Source organism: Vanessa cardui, chromosome 10, assembly GCF_905220365.1.
Source record: "Vanessa cardui chromosome 10, ilVanCard2.1, whole genome shotgun sequence".
Lineage (NCBI taxonomy): Eukaryota > Metazoa > Arthropoda > Insecta > Lepidoptera > Nymphalidae > Vanessa > Vanessa cardui.
Window position 1 is genome coordinate 2,118,529 of NC_061132.1, and position 13,802 is coordinate 2,132,330.

The 13,802-nt window shown below is 37.8% G+C and overlaps 3 protein-coding genes across 12 annotated transcripts in view; 2 read left to right on the forward strand and 1 right to left on the reverse strand.

Moving 5' to 3' along the window:
- LOC124532916 (homeobox protein cut) overlaps positions 1-8,224 on the forward strand; it is a 131,544-nt gene extending 123,320 nt beyond the window's left edge. For 9 of the 10 annotated variants that reach the window (XM_047108033.1, XM_047108042.1, XM_047108036.1 and 6 more), the window contains 4 exons: positions 4,217-4,410; positions 4,544-4,689; positions 4,813-5,714; positions 5,804-8,224. In XM_047108033.1, the coding sequence (XP_046963989.1) occupies positions 4,217-4,410; positions 4,544-4,689; positions 4,813-5,714; positions 5,804-7,380 (2,819 nt within the window). In that variant the 3' untranslated portion in view covers positions 7,381-8,224. The remainder of the gene's footprint in view (positions 1-4,216; positions 4,411-4,543; positions 4,690-4,812; positions 5,715-5,803) is intronic. The other variant, XM_047108034.1, reaches the window with a different exon arrangement.
- A 1,403-nt stretch (positions 8,225-9,627) lies between these two features.
- On the reverse strand, positions 9,628-11,604 carry LOC124532918 (heat shock protein 68-like). The gene has a single exon (XM_047108044.1). The coding sequence runs from the start codon at positions 11,537-11,539 to the stop codon at positions 9,653-9,655; it is 1,887 nt and encodes a 628-aa protein (XP_046964000.1). The 5' UTR covers positions 11,540-11,604; the 3' UTR covers positions 9,628-9,652.
- Positions 11,598-13,744, forward strand: LOC124532919 (GPN-loop GTPase 3). The gene is made up of 5 exons (XM_047108045.1): positions 11,598-12,094; positions 12,205-12,401; positions 12,568-12,782; positions 13,030-13,135; positions 13,463-13,744. Exons 1-5 carry the CDS (start codon positions 12,050-12,052, stop codon positions 13,725-13,727), a joined length of 828 nt encoding a protein of 275 aa, XP_046964001.1. The 5' UTR covers positions 11,598-12,049; the 3' UTR covers positions 13,728-13,744.
- Positions 13,745-13,802: the final 58 nt, after the last annotated feature.

The window sequence follows — 13,802 nt, forward strand, 5'->3', positions numbered from 1 at the left end:
TCATTCGGGCTCTCTAGAATCAATCGTGGTCGCTGCCCCCGGCTGATTGCCATCTAGCACGCGATACTGATCAGCCCCTACGCACGCACCGAACTTACTTCGGACAAAAGAAATTCTTGACGTAACGTGCTCTAATAACTCATGGGAAAGGCCGCAGGAAAGAGCCGCGCTATTGACAGGAATTCAACGGTTTTTATATTTAATGAGTTCGAAATCGTCTATGCGTTCTATTTCTATACAGAAATGTTATAAAAATGATATAGTATTATAATAGCGGTAATTTTTCTTATAAACGCAGCAGCGCCGAGGCTGCACCGGTGATCACATCGAATATCATTCCTGCAATACTTGGCACCTAATTCAACAGTGGTCTGTTTTTATGCAACATTTTCTTGCATCGCATTAACAATTCAAATGCGGGCATTTTTTTCGTTCCCGCAACACTTTCGAGCGGCCCTGACGTCCGCCTCCGCGGACGACTCCAATGCAAATGAGCATCGATTCGCGGCGTGACGTCTAACGCGCACTCTCACCCCTTTCTTTCTCCAACTACCCACCTTGATTTACAATCCCGGATACGCATTCCCCATTCGCCACGAGCCGATATATGCCGCAAGTAAATTAACAGTATATTTTTTTCACTGTCACAGTGACACGATAATTTAGGGCGCCTTTACTTTCCAAAGCTTTTGAATATTCATATAACATTAGCAATCAATAACCGCTACAAAGGTATAGTTTTCGCGTGCACGCACGCGATACGTTGTCGCATAAACAAATAATTCTTACCTTTATTATAATGGTGCAATAGAAATACACCAGCAAGAATGTTAAAATTGTTTAAAGATACTTATCTACCTAAATTGCCAAAATAGTTACTATTTTAATAGACACTGCAAACTTTTTCGTACAACACCAAAGGTCGGGGAAAGTTATTAAGTAAATAGAATTCATATTAATTTGACGTTATAAAAACTTAATAGTTAATAGCTTCCAAGTAAAAACAAGTAACATTTTATATAAGTATCTTTAATCAAACAATACGATAAACGAGAGCTCCGTGACCGGATGGCATTAATTGTGAACTCGTTTTTTACTCTCAATATCCATCAAAAATGCACATCGTAATGACCACAATAAACTAGTGATAGTATCGTGTTATAGTTTATGGCCTCGCAGCCAGATAAGAAACGAAAGTAGATCGATAGTAAGATTCCGCCATTTTGTGTACACGCACAAAATGGCGCGACAATGACTGGTAACGAGCGCAATTTTTGACGATATTCCGAGGCACGTCGTCGTAATCGTCCTCGTGCCGTATTCGGAATATCAAAACATCTACTAAAAGATCAAAGCAATAATAGACGTGTGTTGAAATTTATCGACGGCCTCTGTATCGAGTGAATTTCTAATAAACTAATCGGTTATCGCCGTTCGGGCCTCATTTTGACGCTACATGACAGAAATATAAATCTCCGATCAAGGAATATTGGCATAACCGTATGGCTTCGTAAACGGCGATAAACGACATCGCGTGATATCAAATACAACTCAATTGAAAACGTAGTATTTATTGAATATACATGTCTATCGATAAATAAATGTCGGTGGTTGAACTTTTAATTATTCCAAGATTCATATTAAGTTTACTTAGATAGTTTAAATATTGGATTACAATATGTTTGGTATTCATCAACGATGTCCTGATAATTTTGACATGAGATTTTAAACAACTAACCTGTACTGAAAATGCCATTTACTAATAAACGGATTTTAGAGAAAGCTAATTGTCAATTTCTACACTAAATAATATGACAAACCGGTATGGTTTACTGTTATCAAAACAAATGTTTATGTTTAATAAGTAAAGAAATATTGGAAACAACATTTAATTGTTTTTATTAAAAGCGTTGTTAAAATATAACGCGTAACATTCGAATGTAATAAGTTCAAAACGGTTTTTATTTTAGTATCCGTTCGAGGTGAAGTTTTCCATCACCGAACGAACGAACGAGTGTAGCGTGCGTGACTGTCACAGAGACGGTTATGTTGCAGACGAATATTTATAAAAAAAAAGAAAGCTGACGTAATGACACTAACACTAACGGATCTTTTAAATAACAACTATTTATAACCATCGCATAATACTTTAAACGCAAATAATATGAATTTTCGCAATTCTCAAAAACCGACAATCACAAATGATTACCAGATAAACATATGTAATGAGTCCGTAGTTCAGACGCAATCCCAACGCCTGGAGATCTCTCGTCATAACGACAGTTTATTTCCTAAAATATTAGAAGCATAAAAATTGAATGCCCAATTAAGCGGTCATTAAAAAGTAAACTCGGCAATTATAAATCCAAATCACGTATATAGAGTTATTGTCTAACATTTATAAGTTGAAAACCGTGAACATTATGGTCATGAAGATGTAATCTTTGCGACGTGCCCGCCATCTTTGTAAATATATTTGTATCACGTTCTTAGTCATAAGTCGTTAAGTCTGTGAATGGAGATTTCACAAAAAAAGCGAGTTTATAAAAAAAAATAAAGTCTATAGAAGGACATGATTATGTCGCTTGCATACTTAACGAATATCGAAGTGGCACGTGAGAAAAAATGAGTGCGCCATTGCGACAATACGCAGTTGCGTAAACGGTGTTGCAAAGAAAATCTGCATAATATGATCTATGAAACGGCAGTGTAAATATTTTTACTGCTGTTAGCTCTGTTCTAGCTTACAAACGCGATAAAACTGTAATGCCTCTACAAATACACAATAATTATAGAACGCAAACATAACAAAACATTATCCATTTATTGGTAAAAACAATTGTTTCTATTATATCTTGTTTTGGATTCTTTACGTATTTTAAAAAAATCTCACTAAATATATTTTAGAAGACGCAACTGTGAAATTCGGTCTTCTGTTTCGACAGTTGAATCTTATCGACTTTTTTACGTTTCGATAAATTGTGCCCTCTTTACATCCCTATAAAAACAATATGTGTAAACAAAACTACATCGCATTTTACGTTTTATTATTAATTAATAAGAGCGCATTTTTCCTTGAACCGTCGCATCTAAAATAAACAGAATTACCGTGGAATCGTTGAACATATTGTCGGTTTTAAAATAAAATTTAAGAATGCAATTAAGTCTTTGTGATCTGAAAATTAATACGATACGTCTTGAAAGGCTCCCTTCTCGGAGCCATTAAGACACCGCATTGTAAATAACACTACCAAAACGTTCGAAAAGTATGCCGACAGATGTCGAGTGTCAAAGTTTGTTTTAGAAAAAAAAACGTAAGCAAATTACAGCTCGCCGTTTCCACCATTCGCATTCTCACGAGCCGCCTCTAGTGTCGCAGTTAACCGTCGGTAATAAGCTCCAATCATTTGACTTTCAATGCTCTATTACACGAGGAATCAGACACGTAATTTGCATCGCGTTTTTCTAAAGCCAGACATACTTTCATGTTTTCTACTCGCATCAATCTTTTTATAGACAACACACACTAACTACTACTTCCTATTACGAATTTCTATTTAATGATTTGAAACAAATAAACCTCATTTAGTAACAATGCATTGTATACCAAAAGTGTTTTGAGTATTAGAGATAACGATTAATCTTAAAAGCGACTTTGCGAGAGAAAATTAATTGCGCGTCTTAATTAGACTAATGCGAGCGTACATCAGCATCTAAATAGTGTCGTTTCATTGTGAATCCAGGGACAATATGTTGACGGGATGAATGACCACAATATGGCAAGCGGTTTTCGCGCGTAACTCCGATTGTTTATGGCTGCGCGGGCGCCGTTTTAGGTTTACTGGCTTAGGCGACGAGTGGCCGGCCCCATTCAATGATTATCTTTAATGCGCCATCCGTTGCACTTCTGAGCTTTAATGACCTACCTAATTTCAATTGTACCGAATATAACTTCTTTATTTATTACTTGGCAAGAGTGTGCGCGTGCAACACAATTTAACCGCAATTAAAATTGTGCTGGATGATGAAGTTATTGTACGCCTACCAGCTATAAATAAGAATAGTCAGAACAAAGAGCAAACTAAGACCGACGTATTAGAATATTCAAATATCTTCATAATAAGCAAAGGTTATTTATGTTTTAAGCAAGTGTAAATTCTCAAGTAGTTTTCACTCATTTATATTGCATTTGTCTAAATTGAATTTTTTCTTCCAGTTGGGACAAAAGATGGTTCTGCGGGTACAGGGTTTGGAAGGCCGGAGGGTGAAGGCGACGAACGCCTCGCACATATGCTCAACGAGGCCTCCCATTTGATGAAGACGCCTACAGGTCAGCCTAACAATGATGACTCCAGGAGCAATGAAGATTCCAGCTCACCGAGAACACAGTGCCCATCACCCTTTTCTAAGGTAAACTTTGCTTAACATTACGTTACTAGGAAAATAACATCTGTTTCATATTACGTGTCGTATGAATTGATTTTAACTGTAGATCAGAATATAGATTTGGTGTGAACTAATGTTTTTATAATTCCTATTTCAGGATTCCAGTCAAAATAGACGGCTAAAAAAGTACGAAAATGATGACATTCCTCAAGAGAAGGTAGTCCGTATATACCAAGAAGAGTTGGCAAAAATTATGACCAGGAGAGTTGAAGATATGCGTCACAACCGTGAAGGCTTTCCTGGGTATGCTTTAAATTACTTAAATACTTTTTAAGATTGTGTATAAAACCTAATATAAATTTAATGAGCTATATATTATTTTCTAATAAATTAAACGAGAGCAGCAAATCTAAAACTAACGTGTAGTGTGTTTCCTCCTTTTTTTAGTGGCGGCATGCCTCCGCATATGGAGAGGCCACCAGAAGACATACGCATGGCGCTGGAGGCGTATCACCGAGAACTTGCCAAAATTCAACCGGGTGGTAACATTCCAAACCTCCATAATATGCCAGGAATGCCACCGTTTCCTAATCTTCTCGCTCTGCAGCAGCAAGCTTTGCAAGCGCAGAACCAGCACATGAACGGGTCTGGAGCGGTCCAAGATCTCTCCTTGCCCAAAGATAAAAATACCAAAATAAATGGATTGACTGATAGTGATAAGGATAGATCTATGGACGCAGAGGAGGCTATAAGGCACGCTGGAAGTGCTTTCTCATTAGTTAGACCAAAATTAGAGCCAGGACAACAATCGACAGGATCATCAGCATCCAGTCCGCTCGGCAACGCGATACTCCCTCCAGCGATTACTCCAAACGATGACTTCAGCAATTCTGCTGCTGCCAGTCCATTGCAACGAATGGCGTCGATAACAAATAGTCTCATATCACAGCCTCCGAATCCACCTCACCACGCGCCACCGCAGCGATCGATGAAGGCGGTTCTTCCGCCAATAACACAGCAACAGTTTGATCTCTTTAATAACTTAAACACGGAAGAAATCGTCAAGAGAGTTAAGGAGGCTTTAAGCCAGTACTCTATAAGCCAAAGACTGTTCGGTGAGTCTGTGCTCGGATTATCGCAGGGATCTGTTAGCGACTTACTAGCGAGACCCAAGCCGTGGCACATGCTAACACAAAAAGGGAGAGAACCATTCATCCGAATGAAAATGTTCTTAGAAGACGACAACGCTGTACATAAACTGGTCGCATCTCAATATAAAATTGCCCCGGAGAAGTTAATGAGAACCGGAAATTATAGCGGAGCTCCTCGTAAGTTATTTTTCTTTTTTTTCTCTTGCCTAATCAAATTTATGATACATATAGTATAGTTATTAAATCTTGATTTTTGTCTTCTACAGCTTGTCCGCCAAACATGAACAAGCCGATGCCGCCAACTCAGAAAATGATCTCAGATGCGACTTCCTTGCTTAGCAAGATGCAACAAGAACAGCTTCTTAGTTCGGGTCATTTAGGTCACCTCGGCCAGCCCACGCCCCTCCTTCTCACGCCGCCTGGATTTCCGCCTCACCATGCGGTAACCTTGCCACCCCAACACCACGATAACAACAACAAGGAAAGAAAACCACCTCCGCCACCACAGCCCCACCACCAACCGCCAGTGATGCGTGGCCTCCACCAACACATGTCTCCCAGTGTATACGAGATGGCTGCGTTGACTCAGGATCTCGATACGCAAACGATCACTACAAAGATCAAGGAAGCTCTTTTGGCGAACAATATTGGCCAGAAGATATTCGGCGAAGCGGTGCTGGGTCTGTCGCAGGGGTCAGTTAGTGAGCTTTTGTCGAAACCGAAACCTTGGCACATGCTCAGCATCAAGGGCCGAGAACCGTTTATAAGAATGCAACTGTGGCTAAGCGACGCTCACAATATCGATCGTCTTCAGGCTTTGAAGAACGAAAGACGCGAGGCGAATAAACGGCGAAGATCGAGCGGGCCCGGACAGGATAATTCTTCAGATACATCATCTAATGACACATCAGAGTTTTATCATTCGAGCTCACCCGGACCCACTTCGGGCGTTCCGTCGGCAAAAAAGCAACGGGTTTTATTTTCAGAGGAACAAAAAGAGGCCCTCAGACTTGCGTTCGCGCTCGATCCTTACCCGAACACGCCCACTATCGAGTTTCTAGCGGCTGAACTAGGGCTCTCGACCAGAACGATAACGAATTGGTTCCACAACCATCGTATGCGGCTGAAACAACACGCGCCGCACGGCTTGCCGGCCGAACCGCCCGCACGGGATCAAACGGCGGCACCTTTCGACCCCGTTCAGTTCCGACTCCTCTTAAACCAGAGGCTACTTGAATTGCAAAAAGAGAGGATGGGTCTTGCCGGTGTTCCGCTTCCGTACCCTCCTTATTTCGCGGCAAACTCAAATTTTGCGGCTCTCATCGGGCGAGGCCTGCTACCTCCCGAGGAGCGCGTCAAGGACCCGACCAGTGGCCTCGACCTTTCGATGCCGCTGAAACGCGAGCCTGATGGCGACGATTTTGAAGACGATGACGTCGAAAGCAACCTCGGTTCAGATGACTCGCTGGATGAGGAATCAAAGAACGAGCCGAAAGCAGCTTCGACGCCCGCCAGTCGTTCAAATAGGAGGAAACCAGCGGCGCCGCAATGGGTAAACCCCGACTGGCAGGACGAGAAGCCACGGAATCCGGACGAGGTGATCATCAACGGCGTGTGTGTGATGAGAAGCGACGACTTCCGGCGTGAGGCCGAGGAGACGGTGCGCGTGGAGCCGTCGCCCGTGCCCCGCGAGCCCTCGCCCGCCGCCTCGCCCGCCTCGCGCGCCTCGCGCGCCTCTCCCGCCTCGCTGGCGTCGCACGCGCGCAGCCTCGCGCGCACGCCCGACGTGCTGCCCGAGGACAAGATCAAGACCGAGGCCGAGGACGACCGGTGGGACTACTAGGCCGGCCGGCGGCGGGCAGTGCAGTGTCGCGGACGATTATTTATTGTAGGCTAAGTGAGCGATCCACCGCGCGACCGCGCAGTGCGCGCGAGATGTGTTCTGTTATGATTCGACTGTAAGGCCAAAGACTCTGTAAATAGTGAAGCCGTGCGCGGCGCGTCTCGCGCGTGGCGGGGAACTTACGATACAAAAGTTGCATTTTGCTTTAATTTTTATACACGACGGTACCCTGATCAGGTACAAATATCTGAGTATTTTTAAGTTACGGCTTAGTAATTTTTATTCGATTATTGTAAATAAATATACCAAATATGTATCGATGTAGCCGGAGAGCCACGATCCTGTATATATGTACGTAGGCTAGGAGTACGTTGTATTCTATTGAATAAAGTTTATCGTTGCCGATATTTAGGGCTAGAGGTTCATTTAATTGTTAAAAATTTGAAGTGCAATCAGATGTAAAGTTAAGCTATGGTCTATACTAAACCCCAGTTGAAAAGTATTATTATGTTTATATGAACCGGTGAGGTTTAAAATATTATAATTGGTTTACTCGAGTTTTACATTTAAATTATGAATTTTTATTTTAATTCTATGTTTTTTTCTTTATATTATTTTATAAAGTACGAGAAAGCTTCGTCAAATGAAATTTTCCGCAGACACACAATTGTCTTAAAACTATTTTCTGTCCTTAGTGTAACGAGAGTTGTAATATTTTTTTTATATTTTTAGAGAACGTACAAATCTAGACAGAAATAAAATACATTACAATTAAGCAAATGTTGTATTGCTTGAGGTTATAGTTTTTATTTTATTTTTAGCAATAAATTTGCTTTTAATCTAATTTCGTTTTATGTTGTTTTATTTTTATTTTCTTTCCTTTTATTTTACCTTTTTTTTAAATAGGAGATAGTATAAGTGTATATTGAAAGGAACCAGACTCCTTGCATCAGTGTATATAGTTACTTATATATTGTTTTTTGTAAATACGAAAGCCACATTTAGATAATTAAATAGTTAAGTAGGAAAATAGAAATCAAGAATTCCACGTGTTGTCTGGAATTATATCGAAGTTATTCCGAAGTGTGACGAAACTTACCTTGAATATAAACGTTAGATCCTAAATACGGAAATTAACGTAAAGAACCGTCAATATTTAAAACAAATATATAATTATGAATGAACTTTTCAACGATTATTCAGTTTTTAGTATTACCGAACTCCATACATATCGATGTTATATAAAAAGTATATAAACGAATAAGTTATATAAGATTAGCGAGTAATAGTCAATATAATGAGACCCTTTAGGCTGTTTGACAGTTATTTATTATCTTCATTTTAAACTGGTATGTTAACTCTTTGGAGATAATATCATTTCAAAAGTTGCTTTCTTCTAAGTTTTCGATGTCTATAGCTTTGCTTTATGATAAATATTTATATAAATTTATAATACTGTTATGATCTGAGTAGGTACCGAGAATATTTTGATAATATTGTTCTTTATTTATAGCACAATAATAGTTCCAATTAACGGAAAATAAGTTTTCAATTTCAAAGCAACTTGTCAATATTAATTATTTCGCAGATTATATTTCATTCAATACTGTTACAGATTATATAAAACGAAGATATTCTTTATTCAACATTTTAATAACTAACAATATTTGTTGCTTTGTTTATATTCAAAGTTTAAATATTAACATATCAAGACAAATAATTATAATAAACGGCAAATTTATGACAACGCAAGATTTTTGAACATAACAATATCGTTTTATTCTAATCTGTAAATCTAGATAGACTCTGGCTAAGGAATGAAATATTCGCGGTCCCCTTAAATTGTATTTTGGCCTCTTATATTTGATTATTCTGTTGAAAATGATGTAGCAAATGAAACTGTACATAAGTACTGTAGTGTCTAGGCGATTACGTGCGTTATCTCCATTATTATAATATAGGAATAAAATTATAGCGATAATTATTATTGTTCATATCATAATATTAATAATAATGACGCTGAAACCATTGTCTTCTTTCTGAACAATTTCTAAAGTTATTAAATTAAAATAAAGAAATTGCTAATCAATGTTTGTTTTATTTCTGAATATATTTATTATCGAATAAACTATTATAACAATTTACCCTGTTTAAGAAAACAACTAAAACACATACAAGATTTAATACTATAATTGAACACAACAAAAATGGCCTGACTGTTATTTATTCGTAAAGAAAAAAAAAACAGAGAGAGAAAGAAAAGCCAATAAATTTAGTCTACCTCCTCGATAACCGGACCCTCATTGCTAGCGTTCTGTTGAGACCTCGATCCAACGCCATGTAACTTCTTCATTATAGGAGCACATACCGCAGAAACTTCTTTCATTTTGTATTCATATTCATCTTTCGCCGCTAGGGCGTTTCCTTCGAGCCAACGTAAGACCTCTTCACATATTCGACGAGCTTTAGAGCTCTCAGCATCTGCTAGCTTAGACCCAGCCTCGTCAATTGCCTGTTTTATGCCGAAAACGTAACTTTCAAGCTTGTTACGAGCTACCACGCGATCTCTTTGCTTGTTGTCATCGTCTTTATATCTTTCCGCTTCGTGTACCATACGTTCTATATCAACTTGAGATAGCCGCCCTTTATCATTCTTAATGACGATATTCTTAGTCTTTCCTGTGCTATTTTCCTTAGCGGACACATTAAGGATACCATTGGCGTCCAGATCAAACGATACGTCAATTTGAGGCACACCCCGTGGAGCTAAGGGAATGCCAGTCAAATCGAAAGTTCCAAGTAAATTATTATCCTTGGTCATGGCCCTCTCGCCCTCGTATACTTGAATCGTGACCGCCGGCTGGTTGTCAGAGTAGGTTGTAAATGTTTGTGAATGTTTGCAAGGAATTTTCGCGTTACGTTCAACAATATTTGTCATAACGCCCCCGGCGGTTTCGATGCCCAAGGATAGTGGCGTGACGTCGACGAGTAAGACATCTTGGATCTTGGAATGTTTTTCACCGCTCAGTATAGCAGCTTGTACCGCCGCTCCATATGCAACAGCTTCATCGGGATTTATTGACAAATTAAGTTTCTTACCATTAAAAAAATTTTGCAATAATGATTGAATCTTCGGGATACGAGTTGAACCTCCAACTAGTACAATATCGTTAATGGAATTCTTACTTAACTTGGCATCTTTCAAGGCCTTCTCTACTGGCTCTAATGTTACTCGAAATAGATCAGCATTGAGCTCTTCAAATCTTGCTCTCGACACTCTAGAAAAGAAATCTATACCTTCGTGTAGGGCATCTATTTCGATATTAGCTTCTGTGCTCGATGATAAAGTGCGCTTCGCTCTTTCAGCCGCAGTCCTTAAGCGACGTAAAGCTTTAGGATTAGAGCTAAGATCTGATTTGTGCTTTCTTTTAAATTCATCAGAAAGATAATTAACAAGCCGACTATCGAAATCTTCTCCGCCGAGGTGTGTATCTCCTGCGGTTGCTTTTACTTCGAAAAGAGAACCTTCATCAATGGTTAAAATGGAAACATCAAAAGTACCACCTCCTAAATCGAAGATTAAAACATTTCTTTCACCTTTTAGATGTTTGTCCAACCCATAAGCAAGAGCGGCTGCGGTCGGTTCGTTTATAATACGTAGAACATTCAGACCCGCTATAGCGCCGGCATCTTTTGTAGCCTGTCTCTGGGAATCATTAAAATAGGCTGGAACTGTAATGACTGCTTTCTTTACTGTAGTTCCTAAATACGAAGCAGCAATATCTTTCATTTTACTAAGAACCATACTGCTAATCTCTTCTGGAGCAAACAGTTTAGTTTTACCCTTAAAGGTAACTTGAATTTTTGGTTTCCCATTGTCATTTATTACTTTGAAAGGCCAATGCTTGAGATCTTGCTGAATCTTAGGATCGTTAAACTTCCTCCCTATGAGGCGTTTAGCATCAAATATTGTATTACAAGGGTTAAGCGCCACTTGGTTCTTAGCGCCGTCACCAATGAGACGCTCCGTATCGGTAAACGCTACATATGAAGGCGTTGTTCGATTTCCTTGATCGTTGGCTATGATATCTACGTTACCATGCTGCCACACACCAACACAGGAGTATGTCGTTCCTAAATCAATTCCAATCGCAGACATTATAATGAGCCCGTTTTTTTAGATATTTTTAATTTATATTGCCGCAAACATTAATTTGACATATTCTTATTTCAAAAACTAAAACAAACGTTTTGTCAATCTCAAAACAGCCTTAATAGTTAATTAAAAATCCTTTATTGTTGAACATAACGGAATAGAATTCAGAATATTAATTGTCTCGTAATAAAAATAACCATGTTTATGATACCACATGGTTTTCAATTAATTTAAAATGGTTTGTTTTGTATATCGTAGGTTTCTGAACGTAAGAATGTAGTCAAATCTAATGACAATGACATTAACAATAATGTTATAGTACCACAAGATTATTTTCAACTATCGGTTAAATGTTATTTAAATAAATATTGAATAACTGATGAAATAAAACTATTTAACTTCATAGTTATATATCGTTATATGAATTTGTTTAAATAAATGAAAAATTAAAACTTTAAAGCGACATTATTTATCAACATAACCTTTTTCACAGATTTTAAATTATAAGGAAAAATGCGTTATGCACAGTTGGTGGTAGGCCCCGCAGGCAGTGGAAAGGTAAATGATATACAATTGATAACAAAAACATAAATTATTACGAAGAAAATTCACACATGTCAGTTCATTTATTCACTTATTTAATAATTTTTTTTTACAATAACTTACAGTCAACATACTGTTCGACAATAGTAAACCATGCTACCGATACAAACCGAGTAATAGAAGTAGTTAACTTGGACCCCGCAGCAGAGCATTTCGATTATCAGCCACTTGTGGATATCCGAGAACTTATTCATCTTGATGATGCTATGGAAGATGAAGAACTGCAATTTGGACCGAATGGAGGGCTCGTATTTTGTTTAGAGTAAGTCTCACAACGCTTCAATTTTTTTACTGTTACTGTCTCATTCAAAATTCTTCAATGAAATGTTTGTATAATTACTTAATTGACAAAAATACTAAAAATATTATCTATTTAATGATGTGTATTTAAAAATTTATATTATATCCATTTATACCTCGAATTACAGAACTCTCTTGGAAAACTGTGATTGGTTAGAGGAGCAGCTTGGTGATGTTGATGACGACTACCTACTGTTTGACTGTCCGGGCCAGATAGAACTGTACACACATCTGCCTGTTATGAGGAAGCTAGTGGATGCCCTTCAGCGGTGGAACTTCAGGATATGTGTTGTGTTTATGATAGATTCACAATTTATGATTGATGGTGCCAAATTTCTATCAGGTTTGTTATATAAATTTCTAAGTAAATAATGAGTTAAACAAACTTGCTGTTCACTTCTTATAAAACAAAAAGGGTATTGTTGATTAAATATTAAAACTGAATTTTTACCAATAGAGCTGAAATTTTGCATACACTTTTGGTAAATTCAATTTATTGAACTATCAACTAAGATTTCAAATAATAATTGTAAAAACATAATTAGTATTTTTCTTTTTATATTTTATATCAACTATAATTTTTGTAACAGGCACAATGGCTGCTCTCAGTGTCATGGTTAATTTGGAACTGCCTCATGTTAATGTTTTAACTAAAATGGATCTACTTAGCAAGTCAGCAAGGAAACAACTTGATAAGTAAGTATGCTGAATACTATACATTTTAAAGACCTAAGTACAATAGACGTGTTAATCTATATTTAACCAGTGATTATTGCTGCAGGAATTGTATGTGTGTAAATGATGTATGAGAAATTCTTGCTAATTTAGTATACTTTGTCAACAGTATGTACTCTTCTATAGAAACATTGCCTTTTATATAAAAGGGCAACTGTTTCAGTTCTTTGTGGAGTTTCCACATACAAATTCTAAAAAAGTCTACCTAATAATACTTTAATATTTACTGCCTATGGCATCTTTTATTGAGTGATTCCATGAATTTAATAACACACCTATTCTTTACAGCTATTTAGACCCAGACCCCCATATATTACTTGCAGACATGAGGAATATTAAATCAAAATGGCATGAGAAATATGCTAAACTCACAGAGTCAATTGGTGAAGTTATAGAAAACTTTAGTCTCGTAAGATTTTACCCGCTAAACATCAAGGAGGAAGAGAGCATAGACAACATACTGTTAACCATAGACAATATCATACAATATGGTGAGGATGCAGATGTTAAGGTTAAAGATTTTGATGAACCGGATCCAGAAGATGATGATTAATAATAAATGTTGGACTCAACCATTTTTTTTATTTTATATACCTGTAGAAAGTAAAAGTAAACAAATTGGCACGAA